This window comes from Carettochelys insculpta, chromosome 1 (assembly GCF_033958435.1).
Source record: "Carettochelys insculpta isolate YL-2023 chromosome 1, ASM3395843v1, whole genome shotgun sequence".
Classification (NCBI taxonomy): Eukaryota; Metazoa; Chordata; order Testudines; family Carettochelyidae; genus Carettochelys; species Carettochelys insculpta.
Genome location: NC_134137.1, coordinates 261698450 through 261725264, shown reverse-complemented (window position 1 = coordinate 261725264; position 26815 = coordinate 261698450). Strand labels below are relative to the sequence as shown.

The 26815-nt window shown below is 48.7% G+C and overlaps 1 protein-coding gene across 16 annotated transcripts in view; it reads left to right on the top strand.

Annotated features, from left to right (window-relative positions):
• CACNA1C (calcium voltage-gated channel subunit alpha1 C) overlaps nucleotides 1–26815 on the top strand; it is an 812008-nt gene that overhangs the window by 117409 nt on the left and 667784 nt on the right. The window contains exon 1 of one of the 16 annotated variants that reach the window (XM_075005804.1): nucleotides 7922–8123. The exons of the other annotated variants lie outside the window; for them this stretch is intronic. Coding sequence (XP_074861905.1) covers nucleotides 8009–8123 — 115 coding nt within the window. The 5' untranslated portion in view covers nucleotides 7922–8008. Of the gene's footprint in view, nucleotides 1–7921; nucleotides 8124–26815 lie in introns of those variants that run through there. 16 annotated transcript variants of the gene reach the window in all.

The following is a 26815-nucleotide window of genomic DNA, read 5'->3' as shown; positions in this document are numbered from 1 at the left end:
GAGATGCCGCAGCAGCTGCTGAACCTCCTGACCACCATCTTCTTCTTCCTCAGGGAGGGCAAGCCCAAGACCACCTGAAAGGGACTCGCCATGGCTGCAGGATGTTCATACCTGCACCTGCTCCACCCCCAGTGCACAGACTTTTCTGGAGTCATTGCACCAGTTTCAACCGATGGGACCAGCTTGTCAAGGGGCAGTGGGACAACCAGGAGTGGCTCAAGAACTACCAAATGGAGATGACCCCCTTCCTGGGGCTCTGTACCTGGCTCGACCCTGCTGTTCGGAGACAGGACACCTGGCTGCAGCCTGCCATCCCTGTGGAGAAGTGGTTTGCAGTCACCATCTGGAAGCTTGAGACTCCTGACAGCTACCAGCTGGTGGGCAACCAGTTCAGTGTAGGGAAGTCCACCATTGTGGCCCTCCTCATGGAGGTGAGGCACTCTTGGGCTGTAGTCCCTGTATGGGAGGAGGTGTCCTGCCATAGGGGGAATCTCAGGAAGCAGGGTCAAAGGTACGAGGGGTGGGGTTGGAAGGGGGAGCCCTGTCCCTGGAGGTCCATGCCATTCCACCCTTTCACAGCCCTGCTGCTGGGGGGTTGGGGGAAGCCTCCTGGGGGGCTGCTGAAGAGCTCAGTAGGGGCGTGAGGGGACTGAAACCATCCCTCCCTTGTGGCCCAGGGATGCCCTCCTTCAATCCCTGACGTGTGTATGGTCTCCTCTCTCTGCAGGTCATGATGGCCACCAATACAATCCTGCTGCAGAGGGTCATCTGTCTTGGAGACATTGATGAAGTTGTGGCCGAATGTGCTGCCGTGGGGTTCCCAGACTGCATTGGGCCCCTCAATGAGACCCAAATCCCAATCCATGCCCCAGAGCATAGTGCGGCCAAGTACATAAAACACAAGTGCTGTGTCTCCATGATGTAGGCCCTGGTTGACTACTGTGGACAGTTCACAGACATGTATGTTGAGTGGGCATTCCAGGCACATGATGCCTGTGTGTTCCTCAACTCCTGCCTGTGCTGGAGGATGGAGGGGAGCACATTTGTCCCCTGCCATGAGCTAGCAGTCAAGGACGTGCAAGTGCCACTCTGCAAAATGGGCGACATGGTCTCCTCCCTCATGCCCTGGCTCATGTAACCCTACACTGGCCAGCTGGACCCAGCTGGGAACTGTTCAAAGCCTGCCTCAGTCAGGCCAGGATGCAGGCCGAGTGGGCCTTCAGCCACCTCAAGGCACACTTTAGGTGCTTGCTTACTCATGTATATGTGGGGGAGCACAATTTCCACCAAGTTGTGATGATATGTTGTGTCCTGCACAACATAATGGAGGAGATGGGGGAGGCAGCTGCCAGCTGCGAGGGGTGTGCTTATGAGCAGCTGGGCACAGCCATCATCTGCCAGGCCCATCAGGATGGACTGTGGATCTGCAAGGCCCTGAGGGAGATCTTCTACCAAAGCCCCCCCAGTAACCTTCCCCAAGGCACCCCCAGCAGGGGCCTCAGGCCCACAGCCCTACCCCGTTCCTACCACGACCCCTCCCAAGGGGATCTTGGGAGACCTCTGCCATTGCAGCTCACTGTGCATGTGAGGCTGAAAGGGTGTTTAGGGAGCGCCTTGTTGCTCTGCTGCTCCCACTCTCTCAGCTTCCTGCCATGGGGCTCCCTGGGCTCCCTGCAACTTTAAGAATGGATGGAGGCATGAACCGTAGTGTGCTGCTTGCTGTGAATAGGGCATCTGCTGAGGCACCTGCGCAGTGCCCTGGAGGCCTTTTTTGTCGACAGAATGCCACCCCCCCAGAATATCCAAACAGGCGTTTTGTTGACAGATCTCTGTCGATAGTGACGCTGTTTTTTGTGGCTAGAGGTGTCTGGCTGTTGACAAAAGAGCTGCGTTCTGTTGATTTACTGTCGATAGAACACACTTTGCAATCTGAATGCTCAGTGGGCTTTGTCGACAAAACCCTGTAGTCCAGACATAGCCATTGATGTTGAGACTAAGGTTTTATGAAGGGACTAGTTATTGTGGATGTGTCAATTTTTGGGTATCCGTTAGTACCTTAAAGTTACCTGATTTTTCACAAAGGGAAGTGCGCATCTGTTTCAGAAAATCAGGCCTCCTTTGAGGTGATCGCAGATTAAACACTTGAAAATTGCCACTCAGCCACTTTTAAAACTATTGGATCCTATGAAGAAAGGTAGGATACAGGCACTGGCTGTGGGTTTGGTCCTATACGCCCTCCGCATGCGGAGCTCTTACTACAGGATTAGGTCCTAAAATCAGAAACACATTTATTTAAAATGGATCAGAAGAAATAATTATTTATTGTCTGGTAAGTGCCAAGTATGTGCTTAGCACTATACACAATTTACAGTTTATACTGTCCTATTCTGAAGAAGTTACTATCCAAAAGATAGAAATGGAGAAGATTTGAACTTCTGGGGAAAGTTAGAAGAAGGATAAATTTGAAGTTAAATATGGTGTTTGCTTGCTGAATTTACTTCTTATGGTCATAGATGGTGGGGGAGAGTGAGAACTGAGGAGGGAACCTTGATAACAGAGAAGTGGTATGTTGGAGACTTGGAATGGGGAGGATGTTTTTGCACAATAGCACGTTACGGAAAAAAGTCAGACAGAAGGATAGTGTGAGTTGAACATGTCTTCAAAACTGACAATGCCTGCAGAGCAGAGAGGCTTGAGAAAGGAATGTAAGAGAACCATTAGCATATTAACTAATCTGTATTAATATACGCTAATATGTACCCATGCTATACACTCATGTGAGAGAATGATTTGAGGTAAATGCTGGTGGGTTTTGTTAGAAATGCCCACTGATGAAAAACAACACAAAACTGGATGCTATGAGGCAGAAAATGTGAGCCTAGAACTTGATAAACACATGGCAGCATATATAAGGGCCCACAGAATACATATAGCTTGAGATGCCTTAAAAAGGCCTGACTTTCAGAAAGTGAATGGCCCAGTAAAATGTTTTGAAACCTTTTGTAGTCTGAAAAGAAGCCCACTCCCAGTGTATGTTAGTGACACCTGGCACAAAAAAAACCACAGTACTTGCCCATACTGAGTACTGGCACCTTGGCAGCCCTAACCATGGGATTAGCTGGGAGTTGGAGGTAGGGAGCCAGTTCAGTACCTGCTCTTTTTTCTTTTTTTAAGGCACTGGCTATATGCTTATATTGGGTGAAACTAGGGCACATATTTGTGCCAATAGAAGGTTAATCTATATGACCTGTATCATGCCAATGATTTGAAGAAGAACCTGCACTGAAATGGAAGGGAATTTGCTCTAAGTTTTCTATAGCATCTACCATCTCACTTTGCTTCTTGAAGGAAGCATGTATAATGATACCTTGGCTTTGCCTTGATTCCATGAATATTTTCTCAGAATATTTTGGCTGTTGTTGTTTTTGTTTGAACATGCATTTATTTTTCAGATCTTCTGCATGGGAACACTTGTCCTGCAACTAATGGCAGTGTACCAAAGAGGAGATTTTGGCTTGTGCATAGAATTCAGAGGTTGTTTATGTACTGAGTTACTATGCTTTTTGGCATGCAACCTATAGGACTTTGAAATTCCTTATTTGCCAGAAGCATAGATAGGGAAACCCCATCCAGAGCTAGATTCACAAATATCAAAGAGCACAAATCAAAAATATTGCTCTCATAGCACAGCTGTATGATTTTTATTTTATTTCAAAAGGGATAAGGCTGGCCATAAGGATGAGTGTACAACCTGCATTTTGAATTGTGTAACTTCTGCTTATCCACCTCAGAACTCTAAGATTATTTAAATAGAGGGCTGCACTGATAGACCTCAAACTGTACATGGTAATGTGGGGCTTAAATACCTGTTTAATGCCACTAGGAGGTGGACACGAGATGGTCGAACTGTAAGCAATCCAAGAGATGTTTTTAGTAGATCAGCAGGAATTATTTTGCAGTGTAATGAAGAGGTACCTTACGCTTCTGAACAAAATATAATGAATATATATAAAGAATATAATGATTTGGAGCAGTGGTGGGCAACCTGTGGCCCACAGACCCCTTGTCTGCACCACTTCCCTACGTGCTTCTCACACACCAGGGCCCCGTTTCTCCTCCCCAGCCCTCCCAGCACTTTAGGAATGCAGCAGATCCACTGCTCAATGCTCAACCACTCTTCCTCCCAAGAGCTGGAGCAGCCACAAATAGCTGATATGAGGTGTTCCAGCTTTTGGAGGGAGCAGGAGGAGTGGGGAGGAGCATGAATCGGTGGATTTGCGATGCTCCTAAAGTGCTGCGAGGGAGGGGGATGAGTAGGAAGTATGGGGCCCCAGTGCAATGGTCTGCCTTGGCGTGCGGGGACGGGCAGGAACAGGGGACCTGTGAGCCCACATGTGGAACCCCAGAGGGGTAACCTTGAATAATTCTTTGTTTCTTAAAAATAATGTGTGTGTTTGTGTGTGTGTATGGGGGGGGAAGAGAGAGAGAGAGAGACAGAGCGAGAGAGAGAGAGAATAACTTATTTTGGGAAAGCTAAGCTGAAGAAATGAATTTTGCTTGTAGTTCTAAGTATGGTAAGACCTCTGGGCATTCTTTTCTCATGTGACAATGACAATGAGATTAGGTCCAGATTCTGTGGAAATTCTCTCTTGAGAATTTACAAGCCTTTTCCATTGGTCAATAGTTTCATGGTTCTAATGGAGTGTAACTGTCACAGATACATGAATGTGGGACTGGAAGGGACTTGATGTCATCTAGTTTAAAGTCACGGAGAGAGATAAAGACTTTCAGATAGCTTGGAAGAATCCCCTGGAGGGTTTGAATAACAGGAGAGAGAGACCTCAAACTGAACTCTGTGGCTATGTCTACACTAGAGGTGTTTTTTTGACAAAACCCAGGGAGTGTTCGGATTCCCAAGTCATTTGTCGACAGTAAATTGACAGAATGCAGCACTTTTGTCTGCAACATCCAAGGCCTGGATGTTCTGGGGGGCCTTCTGTTGACAGAAAAGACATCTAGGGCACCACACAGGTGCACCAGGTAACATCCTGTCCATAGCAATCAGTGATCGCTGGTGCCTGTTTCTGGCCTATCTTAAAGCTGCAGGGAGCCTGGGAAACACGGTGGCAGGAAACTAAGAGCATGGGAGCAGCAGAGGTACAGTCTGTGGTGCTCCACACCCTCTCAGCCAGCCCTTCCTCAAGAGCCTTCGCAGACAGACAGCCACACTGAGCCCCCACCTTGCATCCTCTGGGCCCCCGAGGGAGCAGTCTAAGGGTCCCAGGTGCTACTCTGGGGCACGAAGAGGCAGGCTCCCTTCTTGACAGTGGCCAATGTGCAGGCCCTCCTGGACCAGTGGGGTGAGAAGGAGCTACTCTGGGACCCCAGGGTGAAGTGCTGTAATATCCCCGCCTATGGCCATATGGCCACCACCCTGGCAGAACAGGGCCCAGGACGCTGACCCGCCATCTGCCCCTATTACAAGGAACTACATGACATCCTGGTGAGGGGACACACATCATCTCCAGCCTGCACCATTGACAAGGCACTGGAGGCCCCCTCACCGCAGCTGGAGCCCCCGGAGGAGGAGGAGGAGCAGCAGGCCTATCAGTCCCAATTCCCACTGTAGCCAGAGGCCAACACAGCTTCACAGGGCAGCAGCAGCAGCACCCTGGTCGTAAGCCTGGAGCTGGTCCCCGCCAGCAAGGCCACCTCGTGGGCATCTTCAGAGCTGGGTGAGGGTCCCCCCAGTGAATACTCTGTGCATCACACACCCCAGGGCATGGGAGGCAGGTGCAGACGTATTCTAGCTGGCTCAGGTGGGAACTCGTGCTGTGGTCCTGGCACATGGAGCCACGTGGAAGGTAATGTGCGTTACCTGGATCCAGCAGACGTCCCCCAAGCCTGGGTGCCAGTCTGCTGCTAGCCTTATGAGAGGCTAGATGAGCACCAGTTCCCAGTGGGTGGGGCAAGGCCCTGCCAGCACCTTCCACAGCTGGAAGCAGACGGACCGCAAGGATGCTGGCCTGACCCCAACACACCATGAGTGCAGCTCCGAGCACACAGGCAAGCCTGCAGGTACAAGACAGCACCCACTCCTGTGGACAGTACTGTGAGCCACAGCTGTGCCGGGGGTGAGGGGGAGCACTGGGGAGAGCCAGGCTGCTCCTGGTTCATGCACCACCCATGAAGGGACCCCTCTGTGTCTGGACACTCCCTTTGGCTGCTAGTCCATTTCCCGGTAGGGGTGGGGGGCAGTGGTCAGCGGTCAGCGTGGTCCCGGAGGCAAGCGGAGTCCCCATGTGGGAGGACCTGTTCTGCAGGCCACACATGGCTTTGCTCACAGGACAGTCCCATCCCTGGGCCGGGTGGGTGTTGGCTGCTGCTCACAGTGGGGTGCAGGGCCTTAGGGGCTGAGTTGCATGAATGACTCCCCGACTCCCCTCCTTGTCTCCCTTATAGCTGCACCTGCCCTGTTTGAGGGCTGGGCCAGCCTCACCTCACCACCAGGGTGAGCCAGCCCCATCCCAGCGCCAGTGGGGGCCTGCAGCTGGAGGGGCCATCACCATGTGCAGGAGGACCTTGAGAGGGACCACAGTGCCAACCTCTAGAGGATGATCAACCTCCTGGAGCAGCAGCTGCGAGATAACAGGGAGTGGTGGTCATGGGCCTGGGACCAACTCATGTCCCACTTTGATGCCACCAACTTGGGGGATGTTGTGCTCCCCCACATCCAGGTGGGTGAACAGGCACCGAAAGGGTGCCTTGAGGCAGCTGAAGGGAAGGTGCACTCAGCCTGCATCTAGGCCCAGTTGAGGTGGGTGTTAAAGGGTTCCTGGACTGGGTCCAGCTGGCTTGTGTAAGGCCTCATAAGCCATAGCACGAGAGGGTAGGCTGCATCCCCCCACGATGCACGGTGGCATGTTATCATCCCCGACTGACAGCTCATGGCAGGGAATGAATGAGCCCGCCTCCATCCTTTGATACTGCCCAGAGTTGCGGAACACCCAGGTGTCGTGTGCCTAGTCCGACCACCCCACGTAAATGGCCGTGAACTGTCCATGGTGGTCGAACAGGGCCTGCAGCACCATGGAGAAGTGTTCAGTTGATATACTTGTCTGTGACAAACCCCGGGGCACAGATCAGGATGTGGGTCCCTTCGAAGGCCACGATGCAGTTCTGGAGCCCTAGGGTGGTGAATCCAGCCATGACTGCATCCGCGTCTCCCATACAGACACCACTTTGCATCACAATGGTGTTGACGGCTGTCACAACGTGAAGGGGAATGGGGCTGAACACATCCATCAGGGACCAAGGGATGGAGCCCTTGGGCCCCAGGGGAGTCCCCTGCCCCCTCCCATCTCCTCCCCAGTGAGGTCTCTGGGAGCCCCTCCTGTGAAGCCACCCCTGCACAGCAGGGGTGTGTGAGGCTGGGAAGGCATGATCCTCCGGGGATGGGGCTCTCCCCCGACCCAACCGCTCACACCCTCATCCCTGCTTCCTGAGGGTCCCCCATTGGCAGGACACCCCCTCATCCTGTGCAGGGACTGCAGCCTGAGAATGCCTCACCTCCATAAGTAGGGACTCAACGTTGGACTTCCCCACACTAAACTGGTTTCCCACTGAGCAGTAGCTGCCACGGATAGTGAGCTTCCAGAGGGTGACTGTGAGCCACTTCTCCATGGGATGGCAGGCGGCAGCCTGGTGTCCTGTCTCCAGAGGGTGGGGGCAAGGCAGGCACAGAGCTCCAGGAATGTGGCCTTTCACATGCATAAATGCTGGAGCCACTGCTGGTCATCCCACTGCCCCATGACAAGCTGGTCCCACCAGACAGAACTGGTGCAGTGCCTCCAGATCTGCCCGTGCACCTGGGGGTGGTGGGGGGTGAGTGTGGGTGTGACTGACTGGCAGCCAAGGTGAGTTCCTTGAAAGTGGTGTCAGGCTCGCCCTCCCTGAGGAAGAGGGGGCTGGTTGTGAAGAGGTGCAGCAGGTGCTGAAGCACCTCTGCATGGGGCCAGCGCAGGCTTGGGGGCTGCTCTGGCACCATGGCTTGTTGGAAACAGCTGTGTCTCCCAAGGAAGCATTGAAGCCCTGCTCAAGCAGTCATGCTGTCCCTCGTGGAGGTAGGCATGCCTCAGCATGGGCAGGGAACAGGTGTTTGGGTGGGAATGGGGGGCCTTTACAGACGCATCTCGCCTGGGGCACCCGGAAGGGATTGACGGCCATGCAGCTCTGTGTGAGGGTGTTCTGGGTGGCTGTTTAGTTGAGAGAGTGGCTGGGCAGTCTGTCCACTCTCTGTCAACAGAGCAGATCGACAGAGTGATTCTCTTTTCTGTTTGTCCGTGATCTGTCAACAGAAGTTTTGTTGGAAGGTATCTTCTGACAAAAACTTCTGTTGACAGATCGCTCTAATCTAGACATAGTCTGTGTGTTTTGAAGCAGTTGCAGACGAGTCAGGGAGTGTGGTATCTCTCTAGATTTGTGTTTTTGTAATCAAGCTTAGGTCTCATAAAGGCAGGAGTCAGCATGGTCGGGTTTCATCTGACAGGAAGGGGAAGAATCTTTTGGTCAGCTGCTCATAGAAATAGACATCCTTTGCTGCTGTGTCTGTGTGCCTCCAGTAGCACTGAGGAACAACAGAGAATTTCACACTGGAGAACCATTTTTACAATCTGTGCAGAAGTGTTCAATGGATTTGTAGTTAGGGAAGAAGTGAGTCACTTTGTTCCTCACTATTCTGACTAGACAAGAATTAACTCCATATTATCTTGGTTCAGCTTCAGCCGGCTGCTTTTGATCCACGAGATCATCTTAGCTAGGCATCTGAAAAGGTAATGTGGTTGGTGCTGCAATCTGTAGTTTTTCTTGTGAGTTGGAACAGAAACCTAGAAGCAGATGTTTAGCTCCAGCTATCTGTCATTTCTTCAGTGAATGCTCATAGGATTTTTTCTTATTATTTCTTTTAAATTATTCTTATGACAATGCATATTACATACTTAAGAAACCAGAATACCTCCTTTTTGAGCTGTTTAGATGTCTTGGACATATGTGTTGAAGTACTCTGTATAAAGGCAGAGGCTGGCAGGGCCGTCCCTACCCATTCACAGAACATGGAGCTGCATAGAGCATCCAAAAACTTGGAGCACCACTGGGTTTTAATGCCCATTCTTCCACCTCTTCCTATCCTGTTCTCTGGCTCTGCTTCCCCTGAGGAAGATGTAGTTAACTTAAAAATCAAAAAGTCTGCCAGACCTATTAGTAGAGCTTTGAACCTGTTAAAGAGCCATTCAACTGTTAGTAAAGTGTTGCTGAAGTTTATAAAATTGTATCTCTAAAAAAATCATCATCACCTGTTCTCACCCTGTCTCAAGCTGCCATCAAGCACAGGGGCACTAGTTTAATAATACTGTGTCAATCCTAAGTATGTCCCTCCTCAACGGCCCAGAATAAAGAAATGATTCTGAATGGCACTTACATTATGCAGTAAAATTCCTTCAATCTGGCATGTCTGCGACTGGACAGGTGCCAAATTACCAAATTTTCCAGACTATTGGATGTCACCAAAACCCCATGCCCTAATTCAAACCCCTGTCATGGCTCAGCACCCCTGCATGTCCCCAGCTTCTTCTCTACCCTGTGCTCCTGCAGCTTCTTCACCCCTCCTCCCCCCGGGCTTCTCAGCTGCACCACCCCAGCACCCCTGTAGCTTCCCCACCCAACACTTCTCAGCTTCTTCACCCCGGCACTCCTGCAGCTTCACTACCCCCGCACTCCCCAGCTCCAGCACCCCCACACCCTGGCTCAACTCCATCCCCCAGGCCCCCTGCATCCCTAACCCACCCCAGGCTTAACCCCCCTGTTCCCCTTCCATGGCCCCAACCCACCACCCAAGTCCCCAACTTCCACAAATTTCAAGGTATGTGTATCTTGGGGGACTTCTGTGTTCCGGACCATCAAATTTTGCTGGATTATCTCCATAAATGGGACTATTTTTGCAAGATGCTGGACCATCAGGATTGCTGGACCATTAGAGGCCGGATTAAAGGAATTTTTACTGTATTGAGTTCTGGAAGGAGAATGAAAGCATGCAGTAATATCCTGTATATGCTAATGTCCTGTATGACCATGTTTTCTAATTACAGTGCCAAAACTATTAAACTCTATTGCAACAATACATGTTAAAAGATTTTAGAATAAAACTGTTTCTAGTTAAGACTTTAAGACTGTTAAGACTTTTCTCGTGAAATCCACCAATTGGTGCAGATGTTGTCTGAGCCCTTAAAAGGTAGTTATTCTGCATGGAGATTTAGCCAGATAACTTCTGTTAATGGAGTTCCTCGACTATATATTTCTCTATTATTCCAAAGATATTATCCTTAGAGTTGGTAGACTAACTTTTAGATGTATCTCTATGTGTTAAATGTATAACAACATTTGAAAAAAAATGTTTAACTTTTTGTAGGAGTGTTTTTTTCAGAACAAGTTTTGGTCATTGCTTTTCCATAAACAGAAAAAATGAAATTGGAATGAGAGAAATAATATTATGGCTTCGAATTCTGCCTTTCTCATAATATATGTTCCATCTAAAGTAAATCCCAAGTGTCTTTATTCCTAAGTTTGTTATGAAATGTTGATATTACAAATGGCAAAAATATTTATTTTTATTTCAGAAGAGATCATATCACTTTGTGGGGGCAAGTAATGTATTTTTAAAATTAAGGTTTGCATACACGGTTTTTATATCATTGTAAAACCCACATTCTGTCAAACAAGGTATATCTTTTGGAAGCTCTATCAAATAGGGGCACAATGTGTTCTTCATATCTTTACATTATGTTTCTTCAAAAACCTCTTTTCCAACAACCTGTAACTGCTGTTTTAGAAATGCAATTCTGAATGTGCTTTTTGCAGAGGCAATATGGTGACAGAGGTGAATCTCTAGCCTTTCTCTGATATATGGTGGTCTGTGGTCTCCTACTCTTACGTGAATTATTTCTGTTGTGTTATTAGATTGGTTTCACTTCCAGAAAACCATCGTCAAGAAAATCAGGTCACAGAAACTGTGGATTGCCTTAAAATGGTGGCTGCATTCCAGTCTGAAAGTTTTACCTCATTGTCTTATTGTACAATGTTTATTAAATTATTTGAGGTTCCACAATAGGAAAAAACTTCTCAGAAACACATGTAACCCTTCTGCCGAAAGGAGTCGACAGCAACCAGGGCCGGGTTCAACATCTAGGGATTTCTTTTCATCCATCTCACACAGAACCGGATCAGGCCCCCACCCAGTAGCCTGGAAAATTCACACACCCCTAGGTGCCTCAGAGAGGCAATGCTTCCCCACTCACAAGCACAGTCTGAGTGTAGAAAAGAACTTTTAATAACAGAGGCAGAAAAGTCAATTAGCATAAGCTTGGGAAAATACCACACCCAGGCTACGTCTACACGTGAACGCTACATCGAAATAGCTTATTTCGATGTAGTGACATCGAAATAGGCTATTTCGATGAATAACGTCTACACGTCCTCCAGGGCTGGCAACGTCGACGTTCAACATCGACGTTGCGCAGCACCACATCGAAATAGGCGCTGCGAGGGAACGTCTACACGCCACAGTAGCACACATCGAAATAAGGGTGTCAGGCACAGCTGCAGACAGGGTCACAGGGCGGACTCAACAGCAAGCCACTCCCTTAAAGGGCCCCTCCCAGACACAGTTGCACTAAACAACACAAGATCCACAGAGCCGACAACTGGTTGCAGACCCTGTGCATGCAGCATGGATCCCCAGCTGCAGCAGCAGCAGCCAGAAGCCCTGGGCTAAGGGCTGCTGCACACGGTGACCATAGAGCCCCGCAGGGGCTGGAGAGAGAGCGTCTCTCAACCCCTTAGCTGATGGCCGCCATGGAGGACCCCGCAATTTCGATGTTGCGGGATGCGCAACGACTACACAGTCCCTACTTCGACGTTGAATGTCGAAGTAGGGCGCTATTCCTATCCCCTCATGGGGTTAGCGGCTTCGACGTCTCACCGCTTAACGTCGATGTTAACATCGAAATAGCGCCCAACACGTGTAGCCGTGATGGGCGCTATTTCGAAGTTAGTGCCGCTACTTCGGAGTAGCGTACACGTGTAGACACGGCTCCAGAGTTCATAACCAATCCTCCAGTAACTGTCCCAGCTCAAATGGATTGAGCAGTGTCCTGGGCCTCTCAGGCTCACCAGTCCAATACTGTAAACAGCCAATCCACACATCCAACTTTTTCCATACCCCCACTTCAAATGCCCCACTTACAACTTGGTCCAATCCGTGCAGGCCCTGACACCTCACACTGATGCATTCCCTCATGGAAACTGAGGCAATGCCACCTTTGCACTGGTCCAGCATTCTGCTTGCTCCTTGCCAGCTCCCACACTGGCCGTCCCCCCACCACTCCTCATACAGAATCACAGAATCAGAGGGCTGGAAGGGACCTCAGGAGGTCATCTAGTCCAGCCCCCTGCTTCAAGCAGGATCAACCCCTACTAAGTCATCCCAGCCAGGACCTTGTCCAGCCAGGACTTAAAAACCTCAAGGGATGGAGAATCCACCATCTCTCAGCATACCATCTGCTGCAGGTTTGGCCTGAGGCAAAACCCTGTGATTTCAGCTCTTCAGGGCCTTAGCTGCTACCCTGTCATTTCAGCAAACAGAATCTACCAAAGTAGAGCCTTATACAAGACACAAAAACTAGTATCCAACTTTACCTTTTAACAGGTGGAGAGAGCTAATCAAACTAGGCTTATAGGTGCAGGGCCAAGGCACTCAGCTAACTGGTTCAATCCATATTCCTCCCCTTCTCCTTAGCAATGCTTTAAACCAGGAGAGCCCTTTATAATCCATGTTTTTTGCAGTTATGATGAGTGCCCTGTCCCCCACAACGATTTGGAGCATTGGTGAGATTTCACAATTCTTATTCTGAGTGTTTGCATAAATTGTGATTTTACAATACTGTGTTTACAACAGACACAAGCTCATTGCTTCCTTGCTACCCATCAGGCTTTGTTATAAGGTATCACATATGCACACCTTTGCAGTCTCATGCAAATGATCTCTGGGAGATACATTCCTCCCAGCCTTCAGCAGTCTTGAGTTCCTGCTGGCACATTCCTTACACTGAAGAAATAACACAACAAAAAAGCACTAAAGTAGCACTTTGAAGACTAACAAAATAATTTATTAGGTGAGCTTTTGTCCCACCTAATAAATTATTTTGTTAGTCTTTAAAGTGCTACTTTACTGCTTTTTTGTTTTGATAGTATATAGGCTAGCACGGCTTTCTCTCTGTTACTGAAGAAATAACATGCTATTACATCCGGTGGCTTCTAATATAGACCTTCAGCAGAAATTGCTAATATATATTTCTCTTCACGATGCATCACTGTAATTTGGCATCAATTTACCCATAATGCTTTCCCTCTCCACTGAATTCTGAAAGTTATCCACATGTTCTTCTTCAGGTGTGGTAGAATGACCCAAAACACAAGATGAGAAAATGCAGGAAATTGCTAGATTTAAGTGTGTTTTATTTATTTAAAATAACATAACTGTTCTGTAATACCATTTTCCTGATTAAAACAGTTACACTGCAAATAAATCAGAATAATGATGACAATAGAAACAAGATGTGTATGAGAACTTGTTGGATGTTTCTCATTATAGTCGCAGATACAACATAAAAGGGGACATCTGAGAGATCTGTCTGGAAGTAATTTACTTTAAATCAGAACCTGAATTTATAGCTAGGACCCAACCCAATTCCTAGCCCATTTTGGTCAATTTCACATTCATAGGAGAGTCACAGGCTATGTCTACACTAAAGATTTTTTTTTTGACAAAACAGGCATTTTGTAGACAAAACCCATGGAGTGTCCAAGCTAAAAATGTGTTCCATTGACATACTGTCGACAGAACTCGGCACTTTTATGGACAGTCTTCTGCCTTTCCCTCATGAGGCAGAATGCCTTTCTCAACAGAGTCTGTTGGCAAAAAAAGCTGTGTGTATGAGCAGGGGGGCCCTTTGTCAACTGATAGGGCTTCTGGATCACTGGGCAGCCCTGTGTGCTGTGCTTCTGGTCAGCTGCTCTGTTAAGAGAGCAGCTGGAGAGTCCAGGTGCTCTCTGTCAACAGAGTGGATCACTTTTTTGATCTGTTGTCATTTGTGGCCACAGTCTGTCGACAGAAGTTTTGTCAGAAGATCATTGTAGTGTAGACATAGCCACAAGGTGTTGAGGTACTGCTACCCTTACTTCTACAGTGTTGCTGTTGGCGGCACTGCTTTCAAAGCTGGGCAGCTGGAGAGTGGTGCATGATGGCCAGGAACCTAACTCTGATGGAGGAACTGCCATAAGCAGCAGCACTGAAGTAAGAATGGCATGGTGTGAAACTGCTACCCTTCTGAGATGTTGCCTGCAGAGTTGGGCCCCCAGTTAACAGCTGCTGAAGTAAAGGTGGCAATATTGTGACCCACCATGTGATCTCCTCCAACTCTTTTTTGGGTCAGGACAACCAATTTGAGAAACACTGGTCCCCGCCCCCACACCCTCACATGAAATCTATATAATAAGGGCAAAAGCGCACAAAAGACTAGATTTCACCAGAGGAGACCAGATTTTGTGGTCCATTGGAGGTTTTTAAGAATAGCTTAGACAAACACTTGGGCTACATATACTTGGTCCTTCCTTATTAGAGGGAACTGGACTCACTAGATGACCTCTTCAATTTCCTTCCATCCCAACATTGCTATTATGTAGGTGCTGAGAAGCTTGAATATCCAGTGACTCAGTTTGAGCCTGAGGCTAATTAAAAAGTCATAGGATGTGATCAATGATTAGCAATACTTCCTAAATAGTATTCACATAGCAATTACTCACCAATAATAGAGAGTTCTACAGTCCTGATTTGTAGCTACTGTTGTATGTTTTTTGGCTGATCAGTGATTTTGTGTGTGAATTCGGCAATGATCAATGGACCTGCTTTAATATAAACAGGAATTTATATTTTTAGAAAAAATCTGTAGAGAATGTGCCATGTGTTTGTTTGCACCCACTGTCGGAAAGGTCAGAGTGGTTGGTTAACAATGTTTGTACAGACACTCAGTGACATAAGAAGTATTTCAGTGATATGCATTATAGCTCTCAACCTAAGATGCAAACCAAACAATGTGTTTTTTATTTATAACATTGCTTATGAGGGAGCCTCCTTTCCTAACATCTTCCATTTGTTATTATCATTGGACATGGTTCATGCTAGCAGACAGTTCTGCCTGTACTTTTTTTTTTCTGTATTGCAGATGTAACACTCTGATTCAATGCCTAATTTAGGGCAGAAATTTGCAGAGCAATGTCAGGGTTTTTTTTCTGTATCTGGGTGGTACACTTCCTCAATTTTGGGTCTTTGAGCACATTTCAAGAGGCTACCAGAAAATGAAAAAATATGTAACAGAAATGTGAGCATATTAAAGAAATGCTTTAAAAATACCCAAACGATTTAATAAAGTGCAGTTCTACTGTAAAGGTACCTCTGTAAATGTTATCTTAATGATTCCAGGTCAAATATGATCAGTTTATGAGTAATGAAGATTTTTTTCTATCTGCTGGAACTAAGACTCAAGCTGAAGTTTTTGAATTCCATTTTGATAGTCAATATTAATTCACTTATAAATTTATGCAGGTTCACTGAAGGGGCAGTTCCAGGGAGACTGGATTTCTTTTGCCCCATTCCAGCCTGTAATGGTGATATTCCACAAAGGCATCTGTGGAGGTGCTTTCGTCAGGTTGAGGGAAGTCTCTTTCTTTCTTCCAGTCCAGGAGGTGCTAATCACTTTGTCCTTTCTCCCTCTAAGAGTTTATGGGAACATTGTCAAATTAAACAGCACTCATCTGTCTTATATTTTTACCTTCTATAAAGTTAAGTAAAAAATAAGATTACTAAAACTGAATGGCATTAGAAAAAGATGTGTCTTTTATCATATGGTTAACTTTGTTCATTTGATAGAATTTTGTGTATTGCCAGTTTCACTATTTTTCCTGTACAATTAATTTTTCCAGTTGTGAGGGACTTTTCCACAACAATGGAGAAGAGAAAAATACTTTAAAAACAGGAAAGTGCGAGTGTGAAAACAAAAAGATTAAATGAGAAGCTCAAAGTCTGGTTTAGTACTTGGAACTAATTTTAACTCACTTTCCCTTTAAACTGACTGTATTCCAAGACTAGTTTCTCCTTAATTCATTAGGATATTAGGTAATCTTAACATTATAAAAAAATATTTATACGTGAATTCAGGTGTTTACACATTTTGGGGCCCACCCTGACACCTTAAAGAGGTCTGGTTGTCAGAAAGTGCTCAGCACCTATCTGTGAATATCAGGTCCCTTTAAAGTGTCATGTTTTGCACCCAAAAATTAGGCCACTCAAAAATCACTATTCTCTTCTGTAATGTAGACCTGGCTTATTTTAACTGGGTTCTCCTATAGGAGTTGATGTATCTTTGACACTTAAGTCAATGCAGCAAGCTCTGCTATAGGTGCTAATAATCATCAGCTGTTATGAGGAAAGTGCAGAGCTCTGAACTCAGCTGCTAACTTAAAATAAAAAGACACTTTAAAGTATTTGGGAGAAAATGTAGTTATAATTTAAGGCTACCCATATTTTCTGTTAGGGCTAAATTTTCAGCACTGATTATGTGGTTGGAAAGTGCTTATAACCCCCAGCTAACTGGTTAACAGGCTCAATGCCAGAGTGACTGATCCTGGGAATGCTGGGAGTCCAAGGGATCTATATCTGTCATATGGGAATTAAGTGTGGAGATAGTTATTTAAGAAGAGTTTGAGTGTTTGTGGAGTCACACCTCAATACAGAGCCCTACCAGCCCTCCACAACCTCAGTTCTTTCTTACTGCCAGTGACAGTTGCCTGGAATGTCCCATCGCCCTTGCTTCAGCAAGCGCATCTATTTTATTCTTTATATATAGTTTGTCTGTACAGGTTGAACCTCTCTAGTCCAGCACTCTCTCATCCAGCATGATCCGTAATCTGGCATGATTTTAGATAGCCGGATGACCACATATCAGAGGTATTGACAAGTTTGCTGTGTCCCATAAAGTTTATTTACAGCCACGAGTCCTGGAGCTCAGTGCTCTGTGCTGTTGTTTTGCTGTAATTTACCCCTAAATATCTTTTAAGAGCCCAGAAGGCAGTGGAAGTGTTGGTAATGCTGCTAGACAATATTTACCTCCAGTGATTTGGCAAATTCTCTTGTTTGGCTCCAGTTAGCTCCTGAGGGTGCTAGACTAGTGAGGTCTCAACTTGTAGTTATTATTATAGTTTATACCTAGATTTATTGGGGGTTCTCGCCTTCCAACTCCTTGGAGTTGTGGTATGCTGCAGTCTGCGGGGTTTAAGAACTTCATGGTCTGCATGAAGCACATGCCAAAGAGTGATCATCATGCCTCCTGTTTACGGTGCCTAGAGGCTGGCCATCAAAAGGGTCTTTGTAAAATCTGTCATGAGTTCGGTCCCAAAACCCTTAACGTAAGGGAACACTAGCTTAAAGTTCTTTTTATGGAGGCAGCTCTCCACCCCCACTCAGTGCTGAGGAAAGACTCTTGCCAAGATAGTTGGCACTGGCATGGCTCCCTACATGGCCAAACAGCAGGCAGGACTGGTCTCAGTTGCAAATGCTTCACAAGTAAAAGAAGCCAGAGAGGAATCATTCTCCTCTGGCCAAGCCCAAGGAGCTGGCGACTGTGAGACTTCAGCTGGGCCACAGCACTGTATCCCTAGGTAAGGCTGGGTTGACTCCTGCTCAAGAGAATCAGTTGAGTCTTCACCCACTGCACTCACTGGACCCCAGTGACCAGCAGCGGCTGCTCTCCATGTTGCTGGAGGCACCTGAAGTGGCTCAGGACTTGCTGTGCCTCATAGTGCTGTTCTTGTCCCCATGGGCGAAAAAGACATCTTCACTCTTGACCCCTCCCTATCTTCAAGTAAGAAGGAAGCCATTGGTGATGTTCTTGTGCTCCACTTCTCCCCAGCACCTCTGGAGAGAAAGCCAAGTGGATCCCTATCTCCAAATTGTCTGTTCTTTAAAGTTTGGCTCCTCCATGATCTTCCTTCTTGGAGACCTCAGAGGCAGAGTCCAACTCCTACTGGTCCAGTTGGAACAGGAGGTCCAGGTTGTGGTGAGAGAGGCGAGCCTACGCAGAAGCATGGCTGCTGCAGTGTTGGAAGCCAGTATGGTGGCCATTCAGGGCTTCCTGGTGTTTTCACTAAAGTCAAGGAGTAAGCCAGGGGTTCTGCTCGGCAGCTAGTTCAGTGGCATTGATTACTTTTATGCTGCTGTCTGCCAAACAACCAGCAACCTGCATGGATGGCATCAGCTATGGCTATATTGCCTGCACTGGTTTTGGCACTGACAATGGCTTAGGCACCAAAAGTAATGACACTTATGGTACCAAGATTGGCAGCAGATTGGCACAAATGATGGCACCAATGATGATGTCCTCAGCAACAGCTTCTGTACCCTCTCGGGCTCTAATACCTCTATTTGCTTCAGTTCAGAGCTGGCAGCCCTGGCACCAAGGCACATTGCACCATCTGCATCGGCATTTTCTCAGGATTCCTGAGAGTCATGGGCTGGTCCTCCTCCTAGTTGTCACTGGACAAGGTGATGACAGGCCCTGCCAGAACCCCAGCACTTGAAAACAATAGCAGCTGCTGCATTGGGCAGCCCAGGGTCTAGATTGGCAGTATATTCGTCCTTTCCCAGTCCTGTGGAATCTCTCCCATCTTCCATGACTTTTTGAAGACAGTCACTAATGGCTTAATTAGCTCCTCAGTGAGCTTCTTGAGTATTATAGCATGTAGTTCATCAGGCTCTGGTGACTTAAAGATGTCTAACTTGTCTAAGTAATTTAAACTTATTCTTTCCCTATTTTAACATCTGTCCCTACCTTATTTTCACTGGCATTCACTATCTGTGATCTCCAATCACTACTATCTTTGTTAGTTAAAACTGAATAAAAATGTCACTTAATACTTCTGTCATTTCCATATTTTCTGTGTATGTTTCCTCCCTCACTGAGTAACTGGCCAACCCTGTCTTTGGTCTTCCTATTGCTTCTAGTGTGTTTGTAGAATCATGCAGAATGATTTTCCTGCTGTCATTACAGACCATTAGCATTATCCTACCACAAACTTGCCTTGTGTTTGGAAGAGGGTTTTTGAAGACACCTGGCAGATAGTTGCATTTAACAGGCAGAGTGTTCAGCAGACTTATTGGGGAACATGCTTCCCCTTCTACTTCCCTTTCCTAGTTAAGGCAGGTGTTCCTTCTTCTCTTTTATGGTCTGTATGTTGTTTTTAAATAGTTGCACTGAAGCCAATTAATGAATTGTCAAAGCCACACCAAAGAAAGGTCTACAAAATGCAATTTAGTATATTGGGGCACTGCTGGCTGATTCCCACCATAGCAGGCTTATCAAATCAAGCTTTGATAAGGATACTCACCTACTTCCTGAGAGAAGTAGAGCAGGCCATCTGATTTTTCAGAGTGGAACTAGTCAAACTGGAGAAACAAAGGAAGAAGCAGAGTGGAAAAATCCTTGATGGTGATTGGTCATCCTTGTGCTGCTTATTGAAGAGGGTGAGAAGAGGAATCCAGTATCTGCACTGTTGTAGACTGAGCCACAGAAAATAAATTAGCCTGTCAGTGAGGCTCTAATGGCTTTATTGTAACTACAATATTATGCCCTTAGTAAATAATTAATTTGAATCTTGTTAATTCAAAAACATACTTATAAAAAGAAATGCAATCTTTAAAGGTCATTTCACCTGAAATAGGCAACAGAAGCATCTGACGTCTGCTATAGATCTTTCCGATACCACTCATTGTTTTTGTTTTAAAGCTCATTTTTGAAATAGAATATGTTGACTTTGAGACAGCAACGAAGGGTCCTGTGGCACCTTATAGACTAACAGAAGAGTTTTGAGCATGAGCTTTCATGAGCACAGACTCCGGCTACCCATCCGATACTTGACTTTGAGAGAGACATTAACGTAATGTCAGATATTCATGCTCTTTATGTTCCTGTATGTGCAGTAGCACTTCAACGATACTAATATTTGCTTACCCATTTAAAAGGATATATCTATGTCTAATAGATACAAACAAAAATTCTGGCAAAACAGACTTTTGTGAGTCAGATATACTTCCATAAAAATAGCTTAAGTTATTGTGACTACACTTCAGCGCCTATCTTATGTATTCGATTTATCACTGTTCTGGGACTTGTCCCTCCTGCTCTTAATAGAAGAAGATAAATACTGTAATGCAGATGGATGCTACTGAAATAGCCTTGTCAATTTATGGTTCCCTGATTTTGGGGAATATATGTTTGACCACAAGGACACTGCTCAGTTCTCCTGTACCTCCATGTACCCATCTCCTGTACCCATTTCCTCCAGATTTTTTCATGTGGCTGCAAAGTTGTTTCCTTTGGAAGAAGCAACTCTTGCTCAGATTTTGGGATGTTTTCTGTGAGAAAGAGACAACTGCACTGAGGCACTGTGCATATACATCAGCTCAGGGGCCCCTGTCAAGGCTGATCCCCACTCTGATATTTTGAGCAGAGAAGGTGCAGAACTTTAAGGTACTCCTGCCACTAAAGGCTTCTGCTTAAAAAAACCTCCCCAAAGTCACAGGTTCCTTGACTCTGGGTGATATGCTGCTACCACCCATGTGCAAAAACCCCTTTGAGAACCCAGGAAGATATACTTGGGATGTTTCCCTGTGGGGTAACCCCAAGTTATTAACTCAGTTTCCACATCACAGTGTATAAGGCGTTACATGAGCTGGAAAAGTCCAACAAACTGAATCCAGAATTAAAAAGAAAGTACCTGCATCAGATTAAACATCCCCTTTCTACTCATATATATGTTGTTCCAAGATTCATCCCTAAGTATGCACATTTCTGAAAAATTCCATGCTTGGTTCCAGACTTAATCCATCTCTGTATCTCTTCTTTGGCCACACAAAGGATACCCAGTTGAATCACTGCTTCAATTCTAACATCCCCCTCTCTCTTCCCATTGGCTTACCTGGCTCCTTGCCAACACTTCCTGGAGATTTTCAGGGACCCTCTACCTCTGGGTTTGTCCCTACATAGGCAACTTAATTAATTGAATACTAGAATGTCTAGAAAAAGTGTAGTACCCCTGCCAGCCATCACAATCCCTTTCTTCAGCATAGTCAGAGTGTCATGGGCCGCGTCTACATGTGCCGGCTACTTCGAAGTAGTGGCGCCAACTTTGAAATAGCGCCCGTCATGGCTACACGTGTTGGGCGCTATTTCGAAATTGACCGACGTTAGGCGGCGAGACGTTGAAGTCGCTAACCCCATGAGGGGATGGGAATAGCGCCCTACTTCGACGTTCAACGTCGAAGTAGGGAATGTGTAGTTGTTGCGCATCCCGCAACATCGAAATAGAGGGGTCCGCCATGGCGGCCATCAGCTGAGGGGTTGAGAGACGCTCTCTCCAGCCCCTGAGCTCAATGGTCGCCGCGTGCAGCGGCCCCTTAAAGGTCCCCGCCCACTGCCTTCCTGTACAGGGAGCTGAGAGAGCGTGCAGGCGGCAGCACAGCCATGAGGCCGGCCTGCACGGTCCTCTGCACCCGCACACCCCCACCCACTGCGATGGCCGCCCCCCAGCCCCCCAAGTGCCCCCAGGGGACCTCCCCCAAGGGGAGCCAGGGCTCCCAGCCCAGCAGCCAGGCGGGGAAGCAGCAGCGGGGCCCCTCCTGGATGGAGGCGGAGCTTCAGGACCTGCTGGGGCCCTGGAGTGAGGAGGAGGTGTTCCAGGTAATGGGGAGCAAGAGACAGAACGTGGATGCGTTCGCTCGGCTGGCCGAGGGCCTGGCCACCCGGGGTCACCCTGCCCTCACTCCGGATCATGTCCGGAGTAAAGTGAAGGAGCTGCGGCAGGGTTACGCCCGGGCCCGGGATGCGGCCGGCCGATCTGGGGCCGCCCCCGTCACTTGCCCCTTTTACAGGGAGCTCAGGGACATCCTGGGCCCCCGGCACACCTCCTCCCCTCTGGCCACTCTTGATACCTCGGCCGACGAGCTCCAGCAGGCCCCGGAGTTGGAGTCCGGCCCGGAGGTAAGCCCTGCACCCGGGGGGCCCCCCCAGGAGCCCACCCTCGGAGCACCAGAGGAGGAGGAGGGGGAGTCCTCCTCAAGTGACGGGGGCCTCCAGATCGTCCTGCCATCCAGGAGCTCCAGCCAGGCGTCCGCCCACCGGGTGTCCCCCGACCGTGGGAGCGGACCGTCAGGTATGTACCCCCCCGGTGCGCACCCCTGGGGTTGAGGGGCGGGGACAAGAGACATGACCAGGGCCCTCCACATGCCCAGATGACCATGGCCCCAAGGACAGCAGTGGTATGTCCCTCACAGGAGTGCATCAGCCCCTGCCCCCCCAGCACGACAGTGCCATGCCCCATCCCTGGGGATGGTGGGGAGTGGAACCTAGGCTTCCCTGGGGGGATGGGGTGGGACACCCATCAGCAGCAGCAGCACCATCTCCCGGGGATGGGGATGGGGAGCCTGCAGCAGAGGGGTGGGGGGACAAGGGCCACGGCTCGGGGCCCGCACTAATGGCTGTCTCCCTCTTCCTCCCCCCCGTCTTCCACAGCTGCACCATCGGAAGGGCCGGAGAGCGCCGGTGAGGTGTCAGTGGTCCCGGAGAGCCCACCGGGGCCATCACTCCAGGCCAACCCCTCAGCGGAGCACTGACCAGCACCATGGCGGGGATGGCGACGGACCCCCAGCTGCTGGCCATCCATTGTCGGCAGCTGGAGGTCGCGGAGCAGCGGCTTCGGGTGGACGAGCGGCGCCTCCTGCTGCAGGAGCGGGTGCTGGCCTGGCGCCAGGAGGCATGGGGGGCCTTCATGCGAACGTTCGAGCTCATAGCTGACTACCTGGCCCCCCATGCCGCTCCAGCCGCCGCTCTGCCCGCCCTGCCTGCTCCACCCGCTGTTCCACCCGCCGATCCACCCGCTGTCGCACTGCCACCCGCCACTGAGGGCCCTTCCGCCGAGGGGGACCTGGGGCCAGCTGACACCCGCCGGCCGTATCTCCCGGTCCGCCTGGCCCCCAGCCAGCCCCGGCAAGGGCTGAGGCCGAGGCGCGGGTCATGGCCGCCCACCCCCAGCGCTGGACGTTAGGGGGTGTGGGGCCCAGGACGTGGCCCCCCCCTTTGTATATATTCCCCTCAGTTGTATGTTTGTGTTTGTAAATAGTTTCTATTAGACCCCTGTTGTTATATTTTGTTGTTATGGATGCTGATACCTGCCCCATTATGTACATAGTTCTCCCCTTCCTTGTCTTCCCCTTTTTTTCTTTCATCTTATTGGAGTTGTAATATATATGTATGTATGTAATATGTATCCAGCCTGTACATAGTAGTTAGTTAAGAGATTAATAATAAGGAGAGTTCTCTACAGAAATTTGGTTTCACAAACAAATGTCTGGTTTTATTTCTTTTCAAGAAAGGTGGGGGGGTGTGCTCTTGGGTGCTCTGTGGTATGGACGTAGGGGCAGGGAGTGTTGTGGAGGATGGGGGGGGCAGTAGGGGGCCTGCCAGTGTTCACCCCACAGCCTCATTGAAATGGGCCCGCAGGGCCTCCCGGACCCGGGTCCCTTCGGGGTCCACCTGGCGACTGGGGGCAGGGGGTGGCTGCACATCGGCCTTGCCAGCCTCCACAGCCCAGCCCTGAAAGAAGGCTTCCGCCTTGCTCTCCATGAGGTTGTGTAGGGCGCTGCATGTGCCCACAACCTGGGGGATGTTGGTGAGGCCCGCATCCAGGCAGGTGAGGAGGCACCTCCAGCACCCTTTGAGGCACCCAAATGTGCGCTCCACCACCTGGCGCACGTGGTTCAGGCACAGGTTGAAGCACTCCTGGCTGGCTGACAGGTGGCCTGTGTAAGGGTGCATGAGCCAGGGCCGGAGGGGGTATGCCGTATCTGCGATGATGCAGAGGGGCATGGTGGTGTCCCCCACAGGGATCTCCCGCTGGGGGATGTAGGTCCCCGCCTCCAGCCAGCGGCACAGGCCCGAGTTCCGGAATACCCGGGCGTCGTGGGTGCTGCCAGGCCAGGCCACATAAATGTCCAGGAAACGGCCCCGGCTGTCCACCAAGGCCTGGAGGACCACAGAATGGTAGCCCTTCCGGTTTAAGTAGCGTCCTCCACTGTGCTCCGGGGCACGGATGGGGATGTGGGTCCCATCCAGAGCCCCGAAGCAATTGGGGAAGCCCAGGGTGGCAAAGCCCGTGATGGTGGCATCCGGGTCCTGAAGCCTCACGAGCCTGTGGAGGAGCAGGGCGTTGATGGCGCGGATGACCTGCAGGGGAAGCACATGGGAGAGCACCAATGAGGGGCGTGCAGGGTGTGTGTGGCCCTCCCCTGCCAGGGCTGCCTCCCCTTCCCCCTCCCCCCATGGGTCCTCTTGCCTCCATGAGGACAGCCCTGACGGTGGCCTTGCCGATGCCAAACTGCTGGCCCACGGATCGGTAGCTGTCTGGAGTGGCCAGCTTCCAGACAGCGATGCCAACCCGTTTCTCCACAGTGAGGGCATGCCGCATGAATGTGTCCTGGTGCCTCAGTGCGGGGGTGAGCCACTGGCATAGCTCCAGAAATGTCTGCCGGCTCATGCGAAAGTTCTGGAGCCAGCGGTCGTCGTCCCACTCTCCGAGCACTAGCCGCTCCAACCAGTCGGTGCTGGTGGGGTAGCTCCACAGCCGGCGGCGTATGAGGCTGGAGGGCGGGGTGCTGCAGGGTTGGGGGTTGCGTCCTCCTCCCCTGCGGGCAGCTCCTCCTCTGTGGCAAGGATGTGCTCAGCTGCCTCCTGCATGGCATGGAGCAGGGTGAGCACTGCTCCTACAGGGGCGGCTGGGTGGACCTCTGGCTGCTGCTGCTGCTGCTGGGGGTCCATGACTGCGTCGCTCGAGGTGTGCATGCCTATGGCTCTGCAGACCGCATGCTGTGCAGGCTGCGTGTGTCTGGGAGGGGCCCTTTAAGGGAGCGGCTAGCTGTTGCCCCAGAAGCGCTAGTCCGCCCTGTGACCCTGTCTGCAGCTGTTCCTGGCACCCTTATTTCGATGTGTGCTACTTTGGCATGTAGACGTTCCCTCGCAGCGCCTGTTTCGATGTGGTGCTGCCCAACGTCGACGTTAAACATCTACGTTGCCAGCCGTGGAGGATGTGTAGATGTTATTCATCGAAATAAGCTATTTCGATGTAGCGTGCACGTGTAGACGTAGCCATGGAGTCCTACATTCATGACGGCCACAGGACTCCCCATGTGTGAAGGGACTGTGTGTAGAAAGGAATACTTGTTTCTCTTTTTTGGGAGTTGATACTCCACAGGGCTTAAGGAGCCTGGAGGAATTTTGGGAATGTCCTCTATTTCTCCCTCTCTCCATCCCTAGGGTCTGCACATGTCTAGAGTTGGGAAGAAACATGGTGCTATGGACCCAGCAGACCCCTTCACATATCTGAGAGGCAGCAAATCTATGCACAGAGGATGATTTATACAATGATTCTGTGGGGAAGATCCTTCTCCAAGGTTCATTAAATTGCTGACAGATGGTGGTAGTGTTACAGTCGCACCTGTCGTGGACCAGGAACCCATTGGGCTAGGTGCTGGAAGGCAATCTGTGCTCCAAAGAGCTTCCAAACTAAACAGTGTCAGCAGAGTTATGGAAATTTACCATGAGCAGTCAATATGTAATTTTCGGTCTTAAATATTTGAATCAATTATATGCAACTCCCTCCAACTACACTGACTTATTTTTTTTTATATTTTCATGGTTGCAGCCCCTTTTGCTTCTTACTGGACTTTTCATTCCATTAATGATGTGCAGCATAAAGAGGCTCTTAAAAACACACAAACAAACAACAACAACAAATCAAGGGGCCTATTCCTGATTAAAAAGAAAACTTGAAGAAGGTTTTGTGTATCGTTAATTTAAAAAAAATGCTTAATCTCACATTTGGCAGAGAACCCTCTCAAATATTGTATTTTTATATGTGTTCTGATGCACAAAACCAATTTACAACAAAAATTCTTTGAATCTACTATATGCATTGGCACGCTGAGTTTCAGCCTAATATGATGCTTAAAGGGCCACGTGCAGGGGTCTGCAACCTGTGGCTCTGGAGCTACATGCATCTCTTTAAGGACTTCTTTGTGGCTCCTGATGCTATAATTATAAGTGAAAAAAAACCAAAACAAAAAACCCTCCTGGTTACTTTCGTTAAATGATGAACCCCTAAAAGCTCAAAAATGACATATCTAAATAGCAAATGATATGTGATCTCGAAATGTTGGATAACTCCTCCATAGCAGCATCCAGAGAGAGAGACGGTTCAGGTGTGAAAGTCAGGAAGACAGTGGTACAATCACACTCATAAATTGTGAGGAAATAGAATATGTAAAAAGTCTGTGAATATCCTGCTCTAAACGTGTATCACATTACAAATCATTGTGTGTGTGCTGTTCTTAAAACAGGGGTTACAAAAAGTATGGTTTGACTTTATTAATTAAAGACCGTCTCTTATTCACATGCATTGGCACTCTTGAATTATTGATTTTGGTTTGTTTTTTTTTACCAGATTGGAGAAATGGCTCTTCTTACTAGTTTGGTTGCCATAACTTCTGTGCGTATGTATAGCATAAGTATTGGCTGCCTGCTGTAGAAAAAGCTAAAGTGCAGGT